Source organism: Halichoeres trimaculatus, unplaced genomic scaffold (assembly GCF_033239565.1).
Source record: "Halichoeres trimaculatus isolate MK-OKI-2021-1 unplaced genomic scaffold, fHalTri1.1 fHalTri1_scaffold_13, whole genome shotgun sequence".
Taxonomy (NCBI): domain Eukaryota; kingdom Metazoa; phylum Chordata; class Actinopteri; order Labriformes; family Labridae; genus Halichoeres; species Halichoeres trimaculatus.
The window spans coordinates 21592977-21609832 of record NW_027437191.1 but is presented as its reverse complement, the minus strand read 5'-3'; the positions used below and the strand labels follow the sequence as shown (position 1 = coordinate 21609832).

Below are 16856 nucleotides of genomic sequence, written 5' to 3'. Positions count from 1 at the left end.
ACCTCACCTCTACATCCATACCTAAACATGCTCACTACATGCATCGAGTAAGGTCTGTGCGTGTAGAGCTGCTGGAGCCTCCGCTGCATGACTCCATCCTGCCCTCTCATTGGTTGATCCTCACACCTTCCTGTGTTCTGAAGTACATTTGCTTTAACATAGAATCAGTTTTTGCCTCAGTGTTCTGGGCAAAATAGCTTTCGTCACTGAGCGGTCTAACTTTTCACACATTTGCAACTTGTTCTAAAAATCTCAGGTGTGAAATATCAGAAGAGAGTTTAAAGGATAAGTTCGGTTTATACAGCTTTTATATTGTTTATAGAACAAAGTAGAACAAAATACTCACCCAGAAGGTTTTCCTGATCTAAGCAGTGCTTCGGGAGATATTTAGATCCAAAATTGTGCTGCGGACGTCTGTATAATGGGATCCATCGGGGCATAGACAGCGCCGCTCCTAAAACTGCATTAATCGTCCAAAAACTCGTGTTTTTTACCAATATTCCATCATGGTCCGCTCCGGGTTAGTCCTCTGCTGCAGTCTGTGTCACTCCAGACAGCGCTGTGTAGCTGTATTGACCTCTGAACTGACGAAGACTTTGTTTATGTTTGCCCCTCCACACATGCGCAGTACTCTCTGAGGAGAGCTGACTCCTTTCTTTGAGGGGCAAACGTAAAGACAGTGACTTTCTGTTTCTCCATTGCTTCATGTTCACGACAGCAGCCTCAGCCTGGATGTTGATGTTTTTTAATTAAAATTAAGTTCCCAGTATGGAAATGAAGTCCCCGTTTTTAACATCATTGGGCACTATTCCATCATAAAGAGTGAAGAAATCAAAGTAAATTTGATGCCCAGAAATTTGTTGAACTTCCTCTTAAATACCCAACACTTAAAAAATTCTGTTTTTAAATTGTTTTCTTTCAATTACAGAGTAGTTAAAGATCAAGTGATGCAGAGCATCTTAAAATGTGTCCTTTTTGTACAAAAAAAAAAAAAAAAAGTGAGGAAAATTAACATCCTTTTTATTTTAGTTTGCCCAGGTGGTTCAAACTGCGCTGAACCCATCATGGATAGACAGTTTTTCTTTACTGTTCACAAAATGAAATATGTTCTATTTTATTTTATTTTCAGGGGTATCAAAGACCAAGTCACTACATCGCCACTCAGGGTAAGAAACTGGAACACAAATAATGTTTTAACCACTATTTTATGAATATATATTTTTATCTGCTGAAGAATACTGAAGACGTGTCTTTGTGAATATGTGTGTGTAGGTCCAGTTCATGAGACAGTATACGACTTCTGGCGGATGGTGTGGCAGGAACAGTCGGCTTGCATTGTTATGGTCACTAATCTGGTGGAAGTTGGAAGGGTAAGTTGATCTTAGTTTCACTTCTGCACTCTGATGTGGATTTTTTTAGCTCTTGATTTGCTTTGAGAACTTAAAACTTGAATTTAAAATAGCTTAAACAAACTTTGCAGTGGTTTGAGAAAGCTGCTCTTTAACACTTCAATTTGACACAAGTTTTTGGAAATGGTTTCTGGAACTCTTTGAGCATCAGATTGCCTCAAGTAACTGTTTCATCTTACACAGGTGAAATGCTACAAGTACTGGCCGGATGATGCAGAGGTGTATGGAGACTTTAAGGTCACCTTTGTGGAGGTTGAGCCTTTAGCTGAATATGTGGTTCGCACATTTACTCTGGAGAGGGTGAGTGATCGCTTTTATTTTGTTCAAAGTCACTGTGATGTTTTGCATGTAGTGTCTTCCAGCAGTTGCAGAAACCAAACTTTTACCTGGTTCAGCTTTTGATACATATTTGGAGCTTGATGAGTTCAGGATGTGACAGATCTTGTAAATGTGAACTAAATGTTTCTCTCCCTTCCTGCAGCGTGGATTCAACGAGGTGCGAGAAGTCAAGCAGTTCCACTTCACTGGCTGGCCTGATCACGGAGTCCCATATCACGCCACGGGACTACTTTCCTTCATTCGCAGAGTGAAAATCTCCAATCCGCCCTCTGCTGGACCGATAGTGGTTCACTGCAGGTAAGAAAACACAAACAGACCTATGCACTCCTTCATCTGAAACATGACAATAAAATATATCTCCTTTATCCACTATATAAATTAAGAGTAACTGTCCCTCTCTGTTTGTCCGAGCAGTGCTGGAGCAGGGCGCACAGGCTGTTTCATCGTCATCGACATCATGTTGGACATGGCAGAGAGAGAAGGCGTGGTTGACATCTACAACTGTGTGAAGGCTCTCCGCTCCAGGAGGATCAACATGGTACAGACTGAGGTGACTGCATTACCCATCCTCCATCTGCATCCTCATCTTAGAGCGAAGTCAATGAGCGTTCACTGGGAGACACAGGCTGGACATCAAGTCAGCAGACACTCATGTCATGTCACATGGAAACTCAACAGGCGTAGGATTTAACATTGATATTGATATTCTTTGAAAGTAGATTTAATTTGGTTTGTGGGATGAGTGGGATTCTTTAACCTAACTCAATCCTCTCTCTTCATGTCACCACCTGCAGCTTCTTTTTTGGTAACATACTTATAATCTGCTCCCTGGCTGCATTCAGATACAGTCATGTTCACTTCCTCTGTGAACTTTCATTGTCAAGGAGAAAATGACCAAATGCTTAGAGGTGACACCTTAAATCTGGAATAAAAAAATATTTCTTTATTCTGTGAGGACATTAATATACGCAAAGCATGTATTTATTTTTTTTACTCATTTATACTAAGGAAATCTTTTCAAGGCCTTTAAAATATGTCACTTCGGCTCCATCTAGTGGCAGAATTCAGAATTACACTGTGGGAATTATACTGTGGGATAGAATTGTTTTAAATAATATTAGCTTTGGTGTGATTTAAGGGCACATTGAAGACTCCCAAGTTAACCTTACAAATTCAAAAACATTAAAACAGACTTAAAGATTAAAGAAAACTATTACAGGTAGATAAGAATTTACAAGGCTAAAAAATGTGCATGAGCAGTTAAAGGCACATGTGTCACAGTTACAGTGAATATGCAATCTTACAAATATTGCAAATAAAATACACACAGCAGCTCTAAAACTACCTTTTGTGGAAAAATCCTCTTTGGTGAATTTTGTTTGTTAAAAAGTAAATAGTTTGCAGAACTGAATGTGCACTGTTGTATTAGAGGGAGGGACTCACATATCCAGAAAAGTGATAATTGTAAATTCCAGGATAATAAATATGAACTTTGCTTCTGTGGAGGAAAGCAAGCAGTGTTCCTATGACTGAATGATTCAGCCTCCTTATTTAGGTAAATCTGAATTGTCCAGCGACCAAAAGATGAAAAAGATTTTTAGTGTTTTTCATACAATCATAGCAAATGTAAGACTTAGAGATTCTATCATCCATCAGATCATTCTGCACATTCTCAGTAATTCACAGCAGCAGTCTTCAATTTAATCCATTTATTAAATTGAAGCTTCATTCATTGACATCAAAGCCCCAAAAATATAAACACAACTTCCTGTTTCCTGACTCAGAGGTGAAGTAAACACTCCACAGTCATCATCTCACCTCATTCACATCTCCATCTCCATCTCCATCCCTCGCTCACACGGCCAGCATGCTCACTCTCATTTGGTGTCACAGCTGTTATGACTGTATCTGGTGTGTTGAACATGTTTTTAATCTAGTGGTAAAGGAAAGACATGTTTGTTTGTGAAAATATGCTTGTGTTTACATTTCTGTCTACAGGAGCAGTACATATTCATCCATGATGCCATACTAGAGGCGTGTCTATGTGGAGAAACAGCCATACCAGTCTGTGAGTTCAAAGCGGCATATTATGAGCTGATCCGCATCGACTCGCAGACCAACTCGTCTCATTTGAAGGACGAGTTCCAGGTAATTCTGACTTGAATACATAACACCTCAAACTCCCCATCTTTAGGGAAAGAAAAACAACAAAGTTCAACATATTAATAAGAGGAGTTTTATAGAGCAGAACAAATGAAATGGTTTTTAAAATGGTTCCTGTAAAAATATGCTATTTTATAGATTTAAAGACTAAAAACTTCAATGATGCTTACTGAGAGCTTTAGAACCAGGATGTCATTTTACATTGTCAAGCTGCTTTAGAAACTCACATATGAATCTAATCTTGGCCAGTAGGGCTGAACATTTTATGCCTCAAAATAACTTTTTCATCCTCCTCTCTGCCCAGACATTAAACTCGGTGACTCCTCAGCCTCAGCCTGAAGACTGCAGCATTGCATTGTTGCCTAGAAACCAAGATAAGAACCGATTTGTGGATGGCCTTCCTCCAGATAGATGCCTACCCTTCCTCATCACAATAGACGGAGAGAGCAGCAACTACATCAACGCTGCCTTGATGGATGTAAGTACAACACACACTCATGAAGACGGACCGTAGAGTGAGGCTGTGTTATTTTCAACACATATAAATATTTTTTTAAAAAGAGTAGTTTGGGACACTTTTCATTTTGAATAACAACATGCTGGTGAAGCCCTTCAATTTCCTCCATGTGTGGGTATTCACACTATGGCCTTTTTGCTCGGATGTTACATTTTCAGATATTGTTTCCAAAGTTGAACACAGCTTAATCACATGAACCACTGTTAGCAGTCGTCAGTTTCTTACTCAAATCACTGTCAGTTAGCAAATACGACAGTTACCTAGCTGACAGTAATATATGTGAGTTAACATTACCACAAAATAGCTATAATTGCTTCTAGCTTGGAATTCTAAAAAGAATATTAGCATAATAAACTGGGGATTATGATTGCATACGCCATATTCAATCATCAAACTAGGCTAGTAGAGAGACCAGTAGTTTCTGATGTATTAGTCAGAAAAGTAAATTAGCTATTTACTGACACTATGATAAACTAACTAACCATTAGCTCACTGTAAGTACTTACAGCTAGCTGACATAAATGTAAGCAAACTGTAACTGCGTCTAGCTAATAAATGGACTGTAATAACCTTTACCTTGCTAACATTACCATTCGTGAAGTGTGATATCTTTGAGCAGACTAACAACTGTAAGCTAACTGTATTTACTGTCAGCTGGCTAACATAACCGTTATTTCAGTAAGAAAAGCAAGCTACCAAACACTTTGCTTCTATTACCCTCAATGCTAGTAAGCTATATTTTATAACATTAGCTAGCTAACCAGTTTTTGAGTAAAAGAGAGCCAACAAAACACATAGCTGTTTGTTATTGCTGTCTATCAACTAAAAAAAACATAAGCTAAAGCTTACTACTGTCAGCCAGCTAACGTAATTGTTTTAAGTTCTTTAAGCAAGCTAACAAATATACTCAGCTGTTTGTTTGTACATCACATTTAGTTAACCCTTATCCCTGTTAGCCAGACTACAACATGTGAAGCTATCTGTTCACTGTTAGCTACCTTAACATAGCTGTCATAATTTTTGGTTGTTATTACCGTCATTGATAGTAATAACAGAGTTTTTTTTTTTCCTGCCAGCTAGCTAACACTGATAAGAGTTAACTAACTTTGATGGTAATAACAAACAGCTAGGTTTTTGTTTGCTAGCTTACAGAAATGACCACAGTTATGTTTGCAAGCTGACAGTACTACCAGATAGAAGAGTAATTTGTTAACGGGCTAACAGTAATAAGAGGTAACTTTAAGATAGCTAACATAAGTGTAATACAACACTTAGCTTGCGGCTACTGCAGTAAGCTAGCCATGATAACAACTAGCTTGGTATTTCATCTGTCAGCCAGCTAAGATAATTATTTGGACATAATTACTTGAAGCAAGCTGACACAAGACTGCGCTTTTTGTTATACCATCAGGAAGCTAACGTAAAAGTTGACTATCTGAAAATACTTTTAGCCAGGATTTTGACAAAACTCATGCATGGCATAACAGAGGTAATGTTCTAATTGAAGGCAGTGTATCTTATTAAATATTGAGGTAGTGTATTGAGTCATGTCATGCTTACATTTACTTCCTAATGCTAATGTTTTATTTGAAAGGAGGTAACTAGCATTACTATTTGACATTGGCCACAGTGTGAATATTGTCACTTTGCTGTCAGGTGAAAAAATACTCAATGTGGGGTCAAATATCAGTTGTCCCAAACTGCAGCCATATAACTGTTGAAAATAATACACGTTATGGGTTTTACAAAAGCGATGACCAGAAAACACACTTAGAATAAAATGTCAGAGCACATAAACAACAGACGACACACACTCACGCACACACGCACACAGACTCCCCTCCCTGTTTGTGTGATGCTGTGTTTGTGGTTTTAGCAGCAGAAGGCTAGAGACAAATCCAGGTTCTGAGAAGACCACTAGCTTCTCTGGCCACCATTGTTGCAGAATATTGTTAACGTTGGCAACATGGTTTAACATGTTGTCTGTAAATTTCAAAACAAAGTCTTAAAGTAGGGAGCTGAGGTAAGATATTATTGTCAAAGTATAAACAGGGATAGTTTTTATTTAATGCTAATTATCATGTTTTTGTTATCTTATAAATTATACATGAATGAGGGAGAGTCAGGGAGGTGAATGAAGTATTTCAGTTTACAGATACAAAATGTAAAACATGCATGCTGTGGACAAAGAAAACCTGGCTTCTCTCCAACAAAGCTGTTGGAGGACAAAAAAAACCTGCTTCGGTCCAATTTTTTAAGTTTCCATTCAAAGTTTAGTCACTTACCTTTGGCCTCTCTCTAACCAAGCTGTCAGAAGAGTTCCAGGTAATGGGATTTCACTTCAAACCTCCAGTACTGGATTTGTTTCATGGCTTCAGTGTCGTTCTGCCACCGGGTTCATATTTAGCAAAGCCATTTATACCCAACCCCTGCCCTTCCTCACATCAGATCCTCCTCAAAGTCACCTAATCATTCACACCCATGTCTCACTGTGGCTGCACATACTTCATCAGAATGGGCTCAGTTCACTTTCAGTCACTCTTATCTTTGTTTCTGTATTATTTCTTTCAACTCACAGATATATAATAATCCCAAACTGAGGTTAACTGAGCCTTTATTTCATAAAGTCATGGATGTAATTGGTGTGTTCAAACATGCATGCTCCTCATCCTCACATCAGTAGGCTCATGGCATGATCATGTGATCAAACATCACCTGTGTTGCTTGCTGTCCCTTATACCGTCCCTCTCAGCTTTGTTTCTGTTGTGAGTATGAAAGAAGAAAATGTAGTAAAACCAACTTTTGAATGATAATAAAAAGTAAAACTTACTTTTCAAACTGCTGCATCAAGAAATAAACGGGAAACTTTCAAGATTGAAGAAGAAATTGTGTTTTTCGAAGTGATGACCTGATGTTTCTTCTGTTTTGTTTCCCTCAGAGCTACAGACAGCCTGCTGCATTCATCGTTACCCAGCATCCTTTGCCCAACACTGTTAAAGACTTCTGGCGTCTGGTTTATGACTATGGATGTACCAGTTTGGTGATGCTGAATGAGATTGACCTGGCTCAGGTGGGTCATGGTTCTGTTTATTTTCCATCCAGTAAAAAGGTCCAATAGATTTGGTAGCTTAACTTCTCTATTCTCTGTACACTCATACTAAGACATATACAACTCAGATCCACCTGCTTCATAAGAAGTTACAGAGGAAATGCTTTATATACAACTTTCATGATGAAGAATTTGAGAAATAACAGAGGACCATGGCCTAGGAACAAATACTAAAAGAGGATTCATCATTTCATAAAAGAACAAGTCAATCATTCATGATACTTTGCTGTAGTGTACAAGTATTCAATCTTTACTTCACTGTACAAGATTATTCATTTAACAGAACTCTACAAGCATGAAGCTCATATGGAAGGTCTACTCAACAATGAAATTGATTTAAAAATATCCAAAAATCCAGAAACTTGCCGGACACAAAAATCCAAACATCGAGTTTTGTCACAGACTGGTCTTGTGTGTTTGTGTTCAGGGTTGTCCTCAGTACTGGCCTGAAGAGGGGATGCTGCGTTATGGTCCAGTCCAGGTGGAATGTATGTCCTGCTCCATGGACTGTGACGTCATCAGCAGACTGTTCAGAGTCTGTAACCTCACCAGGGTAAGAAGATTTACTCTGATCTGTTCTGTGCTTGGATGATTCAGTCGTTTCAGGATACATGCTTTTGCAATCTGTCTGCCTTACTCTCCTTAAAATCAAATCTTTCTTTCCATCAGCCTCAGGAGGGCTACCTGATGGTCAAACAGTTCCAGTATCTGGGGTGGGCGGGGCACAGAGAAGTCCCCGCCTCCAAGCGCTCCTTCCTTAAGCTGATCCTGCAGGTGGACCAGTGGCAGCGTGGGGGAGAGGAGGGCGAGGGGAGAACTATCGTGCACTGCCTGTGAGTTTCGTACTCTCATTTGATTTTCTAACTTCCTGAAAGTTTTTCTAAACAGTGACTGACTGTGTCTGGAACAAAAGAGCGTTCCGCTGAGAAATATCAGCTGATGAGCGGGGTGTTAATGACTCATGTGACACATCTCTGAGTCCTCTGACGATGGAGCAGGGTGATGATGGATGTGCCATCTACGCTCTGAGAAGTGTTGCAGCTACAATGGGAATATGAACTCCAGCATTTCCTGGCTCATAAATATGGATCATCCTCTTTTCTTGTATCGTACAGAAACGGAGGCGGGCGCAGTGGAGTTTTCTGTGCCAGCAGCATTGTTTGTGAGATGGCGAAGAGACAGAGTGTGGTTGACGTTTTCCACGCTGTGAAGACGTTGAGGAACAGCAAACCCAACATGGTGGACACTCCGGTAAGTTAGAGGAACAATGAATGAAGAGAAGTTTGATTAATTGAGCGAAAGTTCGAGCAGGAATACTGAAGTGTGTGTGTATGTGTGTGTGTGTTTTTGTCTTAAGGAGCAGTACCGGTTCTGCTACGATCTGTCGCTGGAGTTCATCGAGTCGTCCTAAAGGAGGAGTGTGTAGGAGGAGGAAGAGGAGAAGGAGAACATCTGTTCACCCCGATCCTTCGCTTTGCTTGCTCCCAGCTCCTCTCTGTGCTCTCCGTTCTGTTGCACCCATTTTGCGTCCCCACAGACGGCCAGAGCCGAGCGGCTCCTCGTACAGCGCTGTTTAACCTCCAAACAAAGGGAAGAGTTCAGACTTTTATCAGAACGAACTGCTGGGAAAAAAACAGAGGGGAGGTCGTTCTTCTTCTCCTTATTGTACAGCTTTTTGAGTGCCAGCGGGCTCCTATATGTTTCAGGCCTCTGTTCACACGGATTCAATGCCTCATGCAGTACTCAATACGGCCTGTAGATGTCTCTGTTCTCCAGCTGCAAGTCTTCAGCTGCCCCACATTCCTGCTAACATGCTCATTACTCATCACGCTTCTGTCAAAATCCAAAGCAAACTCTGTGGATGCTTGTTTTTTCCTCCACACATCAGCATTTTTATGTCACTTTCAGCTCTTTTCAGTCAGAATCATATTTTTCAGTACTAACTTAAAGCCACTTTGAGCCTATTTTACTGAAACATGCAGAGAAGCATCATACAAAAGATTCAAAACAGAAAATGTGCTTGATATTGAAAGTAGTGTTTAAACATCCAGGCTGCCAATGAAACAGAAAGTTTACACAGAGTGTTACTTTTTTTAACTTAATCATGAAGTGGCAACTTGAAAAATAGTGTTTTCACTTAAATATGTAAAAAAAAAAAAAGTGTGTTATGTATCGTTGTTTTGTTGTTGTTTTCATGGTTTTTGTTTTGATCTACTGGTTAGAAGTTTTTGAAGTCTTCTTGTGTCGCCCAAACTTTGAACATGTGAGTTCAACATTCAGTGTAATCATATTTGTGTTCAGGGCTGGGCCCAATGCACTTTCAATTCAGCCAATTCACAAATGGGATGTTTGGTTCAGACGGACCGACAGATTTGGAGGTTGCCTTTAGAAACGACTGAGAATTAATCTTTGAATTCTAGTTTTCCATTTCTGCTTTGTAAAGAATTGGAGGTGAACTGACCCCAGGCCACCTCAACTTTTCCTTTTCTTCTTCTCTTCTTTGTTTTTGATATTATTTTGTAGCCGATGTTTATTCATAAGCCAAAGACTTTGTGTAAATATGTCTATATGGATAAAGCACATTGTTTGTATTTATTGTTTGTTTACTTGCATTGCTTGTAAGAACAATCATTCTTCATTCCATGTTTACTCGATCGCAGCGTTGCTTAAACTGGAGTTCGGGGATACCAAATGAGCAGTGGCGCAGTTTCCTCTGGAGAGTATTTGGAGCCAGTAATGGGTCCAGAGGTCAGAGGCTGCGTCTGCTCACTGTCTCTGTCCGTGAAGAAGAGTTTAAGCCGCCCTGAAGAGAAGCTGTATATTAAAGCATAAGAAGTAGATTTTCAGTATTTAGGTGCAGTAGTATCGTCTTGTTTTCACTTCTTGAAGCTCTCTGTGATGTTCTTAGCGTGGTTTCTTTGTGTAAAAGCCTCATCGCTCTGTTTGTGGTCAGTAGAACTTCAGTGCGTTTACATGCACAGAGTATTTTGGATAATAGCTCGTGTCCTTCTTAACGTCTTAGTTTGGGATGAGCTGTTTATCTTCATCCTCATATCCTGCTCACCATTATCCCTGAAAACACTCACTTACACACACGGACTCAGTGATGCAAACTGACTTAGTGGGTGACACATGCAGGACTGTGAGAGAAAAAAAACATTTATTGTGCCTAATCATTTTATTCCTTCAGCATTTTAACAGCATAACCAGGGCTTTGTTCAACGCGTTCTCATGGACGATCAATGTTTTACAACCATGATTCAATGTGTTTGATTAATCCGAGCGCTACACGACATCTTCGTGAGGCTGCACTGGATTACATGTGTTTCTGTTGTGCACAAAAAAAAAGATATGTACATAAAAGTCAGAGGTCTCACTCGGCTGGAACAAGGATAGCGCAGGTCTATTATTACGGATGTTTTTGTAAATAGACTATCATGAGTGCTCTAAAGGCTCCGCTGTAACATGAACAGTAGAGATGTAGATGATGGATGCAATGTCAGAACTCTAGTTCTGTTGTAGATACAAAAAAAATGTCAAAGATTGTACTACAGGAGGATTCAACGTCACATTTTGACAGATATTGTTTAAAAATCTTTAGATTTTCTGCTGAATACAGAGCTATATTCAGTTTTCAGTTTTTCCTTCAGGTCTGACACAAAGATGGAGAAATTCAGAGATTAAACATGATGATGGCCTTCTCTTTCGCATGCAGAGAGTGAAACAGAGACGGAAATCTAACAAAAAATCTTCACAGTGAAGGATAGAACCAGTCCTGTTAGACGCCACCTCCTTTATGATCCGGCCCAGAGGAGCTGTGAACCAAGCGTCCTGATGAGAGGCCGGTCTGAGTATAGAAACAATATTCATGGTTCATAATTATTCTTGTCTGTAATGTTTGGCTTCTTTGCTGTAATAAAGACCACTACTTTGATTAAAGCCGTCGAGTGTATTCTGTGGTTGAATGAAAACGCTCTCCACAATCACGCCATTTTCTTCCAAAAGTTTAATTTGCATAATTATTTACAACAGATGGTTGATAGCAGTACTTAGAAGGGGGCAAAAATATACCAAACCACATTGATAAAGCAGGAAAATAATAAAATGATAGAAAGATTTTCAAACCATTTCAAACCCTTGCAGTTTTTTAAAAAAGGAAAGTTTACAATTTCTTGTGTAGGTAAACAAACCTAGAAATGAAATATTCAGCTTAAATTAATCTTACAAACACAAACTGTAGAGTGCTGTAATACTGAACAGCAATGAAACACTAAATAATACATTCATTTTCACTATCCTGCATGCTATCTGAAGATCTTATAAAATAATGTTGACAAAGGAACGTCGAACAACAAAAACATGGTCAAGAGCGGAAAATAGTTCCATTTAAATTAGGCATATATTATATATTTATATATGTATATTTCTGTACAAATACTGAATATTTGGCATTATATTTATCCTCATTATTGATCATATCTAACAATTCAAAATAGTTTTAAGCTAACCACAAACCTTTAATGCTATCAAATTTTTCTCGTGTCACATTCAAAAACCCACAAGAGGCCTTCAGTGATTTCTACCCACAGCCACAACACAAGACGTTTCTCCACCGAAGGCGAACCAAACTGTGACTGCTCTCTCCCCTCATAAAGCTGTGAAACATGAGAAACAAATTCCACAGGTAGACAAACGCTTTCCTTCACTTAACCAAAGCAACAGACTTTTAACAGATTTTAAAGCGTGGACGACAAAAATTTCTGAATTCTGTTTCAGGGCTTGTTTTAGGTCCAAATTTGTCACAGAGATAAAACAAGGGTGACCTATCCTCCATTAGTGATGTGGGGTGGTTTAATCTGACTTTAATTTAATTGATAAGGAAAAAAGTCCAAATCAGTGCTTTATGAATTTAACAAAACAGACTTATAGACTTTTAAATGTTAAACAAACATTACATTTGAGCATCTATGCCAACCAAACAAATAACATAAACAACATGTACTCCTGTTTGAAGACATGTCTTGACATTCTGGGAAATTTCCAGGACTACTGCCATAAAGAGTCAAAGAGAACAATAAGTAACATGAAGTGACAGTCAGGATACAATAACTTAGCGTTGTTCAGTGTTTAGTTAATATACTATTTGGTAATTATGCCCCAATTCTTAGTGAGCGTTATATCACCCTATATGGTAGATTTGCATTGTGGGAAGCAGAGATGGACACTACTTGAGGGATATATCTCAGTACAGTTGGGAAAAATAAATCAAAACCAGGCTAGTGTTTTTGTCTAATTTCCTGTAAAAAAAAATATCTTAGATGAATTTGTGTAAGCTCAAATTAGCTGGCGAGTACAAAAAAACAAAAATATCTTATTTCAAGACATAGGAAGATAAAAATGAGCCTTAGCTCCTTGTAATGAGTTAAAAAGGGGGGGTGAAAAGAAAATGAGCCAATGTACTACGTAAACCTGCATTTTATTAATTAATTAATTTGGGACAGTTTTCATATTAATAAACAAATATATAAATCCTTTTATTCAGTTTGTACATTTTTTTCCCACTCGTTAAAAGCAACCCAGGCTCTATGTTTGACCTCTCATAATCTTAATAAAAAATAAAAAATAAAAAAAAAGATTTGGGTGGTGTGACAAGTTTAAGTCTAGCAAGACATTCTTCACAAGGGACAGACAAAAAATGAACACTTCTTCACCTTCAAATTTGTGTAGTGTGTGAATTAGTGTTAGAAAAAAAAAAGTTAAAAGGTGGTTCACTATCAAAGTCTCTATTATGATGGGGCACTTCCAGCCTGGTTATGCTAAACATCTCCTTGTATTAGCCCTTTAACAAAAAGCTTGAAACAGCTAGCAGCTAAAGACTTTGCCTTGGTAGACATGTATACTAGATACTGGTAGTTTAAGTTTTAGTATGAATTAGAAAAATTATGAGAAATATTTCACCTTTAAAAAGCTCAAGAAGGATTTTATGCATATTTTTTGACATTCTGTTGTAGCCTGATTAGCTGTTTGCTTGTCAGATAAATGCAAGGTCTAGAAAAAGATAGCCAGCCTTTAATACTAGTAACAGGACATAGCACTTTTATTTGATCAGACATGCTTTTTAAGAGTGATTGAATACATATTGGACCAGCTGTGTGAGAATTTTAAGTGAGGCTAAGCTAACTTAGTAATTCACAGCTAGCTATATGGCTATAGAAGGGCAGAAATTTAGAAGCAGCTAACCTACAAATTAAAAAAATATGGTTTTAAACTTTTGTATGGTGTAATAAACTGTTGATTTTAGAAAGAAAAAAAAACCTTCAGAAGTTCTTCAAGGCAGCCTTGCTAGCCTTAGGTGTTAGCATAGGCTAAAAAAGGAAGAAAATGTAGATGAGAAGATTAGCCTAAAATCAAAAATTGTAACTATCTGAACTCTTCATTTCCCAAAATGTCAAAGATTGTGTTTAAACAGTTTAGCGCCAACTACAAAATAATATTTGGGTTCTGTCAGGAGTCTAAAGATTCAGATAAGAAGTCGACATGAACGTCTAAATCAGGCTTATTGCTTGAGAAGCAGATTCTGTCACATACAGCCCAAGAATGGCATCAAATATGATCCATAAATACTCACTTAACGTCTGTTAGTCTGGTAAAAACAGGCACAACACTGATCCACGTCAACAAATGTTCCATCATTTATGAGAAGAGAGAGCAAGCAATAGAAAGACATCTTTGCAGTGCAACCATATCAGAAACAAGGAGAAAAGCTTTCACTGAAAATCTGATTGAAGGAAATCCCCAAGAAGTGTTGAAGGGCGACTCAGGGCGGCTTATCCAGAGGATAAAATGTGACACTGCCGTTGTAGTGCTGTTGTGTTGTGGTGTGTGTGTGTGTGAGTGTGTGTGTGTGTGTGTGTGTGTGTGTGTGTGTGTGCGTCTGATGCTTTTGGTGTGTGCTGATTGTCTGAATGAAGAAAATAAAGTCGAAGGAGAGAAGTTGGTTGATTCAGCACCTATGTAGACTTCTCTGAGGTTTGTCTTCAGGATGATAACTCGGTCTAAAACATGGTGCTGCAGACTGTGGAGTATCAAACACAAACTGATGTCTCTCCTCTCTTGCCTCAGATATTCTCTCATAGCAGTTAATAAAGTTATCTAAAAACACAACTGGATGATCTGTTAGGATTGAGTGCTGGGTGACGATGGCAGCACATGTTTTTGCTCCTTTAGCAAAAGAAAGTTCTCTGCACTGGGTCATGCAAGTTCTGCCGCCCCACAAAAGTACTGATGCATAGTACACAGGCATGACAAAGTGTTTCTGTGGAGATTACTCCTACTGCACATCCACTAAAACACTCAACCGTGAGGTAATTATTTGTAGGTGAGCCGGCCTGGCATTGTATGAAAACACTATTGCACTTTTTGGCTGGTCAAGTTTTGTCAGTCTCCAGGTTCTGTAGATGTCAGCGCCTCGAAAGGCAACAAAACATCTGGATATTACAATATCGCAACGAGGAGGAGAATAGAGAAAGACGTTAGGATTAAACGGTTTTATAATCTGCTGGAATGGATGTGACATGAGATGTTGACGCTGTCATATCCATGCAAAATGGGGCTTCTTTATGAAGCTTGGATTAAATCTTAAAAATCTACTGCATCGTGGTGAATTATAGCAGAAAGTCTGTGTCCTTAGAACAGAAAAGAGGAACCAAATGTTAGCAAATCCTCCTCTTGACTGTATTGTGCTAAAGTTTATTACAGTAAGACGTTGGAGTTTGAAGCTCTGCAGTGCGACCTCGCCCACTTTCCAGCCCTTAGTTTGGTACAACAGACAAACCCGCACTCTAAGAGGTGATGCAGTCCTTTCACGTATCTCCACCTGAAACAATCACTCACACAGTCCTAAAATCTAACTGTAAGGCACCTGAGGATTTGTCATGTACATCTTAAGCCCCTCGTTGTATTATGGATAAATATATTACACCTACGCAAAAAAATATGCTAACAACAGCAGGAAAATGGTACCATGATATAGAATAGCCCGTATGATACCATGAAAACATATTTGCTTGCTGTCTATAAATCTAATTCATCTCCAAGCAGCTGGGGTCCTGCAACTTTTGAGAACACATTGAGTTCTGATAGGAAACTGGTGCAAAACTGGCTTAAATGACATCATTTTTATTTCTAACCACCAACAGTAAGCTAGCGATTCTGCTCCCAGCATATCTTTGTTCACCTTTTCTTTCACTCGTACTTGGTTTTAGTAAGGCTTCAATGGAAGCACAGACTGACCAAGCAGGAAAAAAGGTCATTTTTATTTTGTTATCTATTTAACCAACTGTGTTTTCACCATATTCGCATGGCAGCAATGTCCCCGGAAGTTCAACTCTGGATGAGAAGCTCAAATTTGGTTGTAATCCAAGTTTCATATTTTTGAAAACTGTCTGTGCTACATTGCTTTTTGGCTCTGTTCTATGTCTTTTCCCCAATGATGAGTCTGTCTCCATTTTAACCTGTTGACCCTTACTAGCAGTTATTATTAGCATGCTAAGGGTACATTTAATTTCCCAAAATATATTTAAACTAGCATTATATTTTTTTTAGCTGGTTGGCTAATTTGGCTCATTGATATGCTAGCAAGGAACTCGTTGGCAACATCTATACAAATAAGTAACTTAAAGAAAACAATGACATTTTGTTATGAGAGGTGTATGTTCCAAACTAATAATGATGTAAGTAAGCTAACAGCTAACAGGTTGGTTGTTGAATGCATTTGCTAGTTCAACATTAGCTAGTTTATAGTAAATTAATGAGGCCAACAACTATTTAAAAGCTAGCTAATTATTGTCTTAACAAGATAATATTTAAGTGAGCTAAGAATTGGTTAAATGCTAGCCTTAGCTAGCAGGGTAGGACTTCAAAACGAGATATTTTCCTGTAATTTGTTGCATTTTCTGTTGTCTTTCAATTGCTGATCAGTAAAGAGGCTGTGAAATAATAGAAATGCGTCTAATTCTTGAAGTTGATTCAGTTTTCAAACCTTAACATGAAGAACCAAAGAGCTTCCCATCTCGAGTGTAGCGCCAGGAAAATTCTATGTGAATATGGGAACACTGCTATCTCTAACTTGGTACACTTTTTTGATCCTTGTACTGGAAAATAATTCTAGCTAACAGAAAGGTAGAAAACTGAAGCTACAAAAAGTCAATGAAAGAGCTCTTTTGTGTAAGGAAAGCCTGACGTGATGATAACAAGTAGCAGATAACAGGTAGTGAACATGATGAAGTCACAGTATGCAGTCTGTGGGAAGTAGGCTTGA

At 38.6% G+C, this 16856-nt stretch overlaps 1 protein-coding gene across 17 annotated transcripts in view; it reads left to right on the top strand.

Moving 5' to 3' along the window:
• The window catches only part of ptprk (protein tyrosine phosphatase receptor type K), a 142327-nt gene extending 130853 nt beyond the window's left edge, over positions 1–11474 (top strand). For 9 of the 17 annotated variants that reach the window (XM_074684885.1, XM_074684884.1, XM_074684881.1 and 6 more), the window contains 12 exons: positions 1130–1166; positions 1273–1370; positions 1593–1709; positions 1891–2045; positions 2163–2298; positions 3747–3896; positions 4216–4389; positions 7367–7498; positions 7965–8090; positions 8207–8370; positions 8653–8788; positions 8895–11474. In XM_074684885.1, the coding sequence (XP_074540986.1) occupies positions 1130–1166; positions 1273–1370; positions 1593–1709; positions 1891–2045; positions 2163–2298; positions 3747–3896; positions 4216–4389; positions 7367–7498; positions 7965–8090; positions 8207–8370; positions 8653–8788; positions 8895–8948 (1479 nt within the window). In that variant the 3' untranslated portion in view covers positions 8949–11474. Of the gene's footprint in view, positions 1–1129; positions 1167–1272; positions 1371–1592; positions 1710–1890; positions 2046–2162; positions 2299–3746; positions 3897–4215; positions 4390–6735; positions 6754–7366; positions 7499–7964; positions 8091–8206; positions 8371–8652; positions 8789–8894 lie in introns of all 17 variants that reach the window. The other 8 variants (XM_074684872.1, XM_074684874.1, XM_074684870.1 and 5 more) reach the window with 2 other exon arrangements.
• Positions 11475–16856: the final 5382 nt, after the last annotated feature.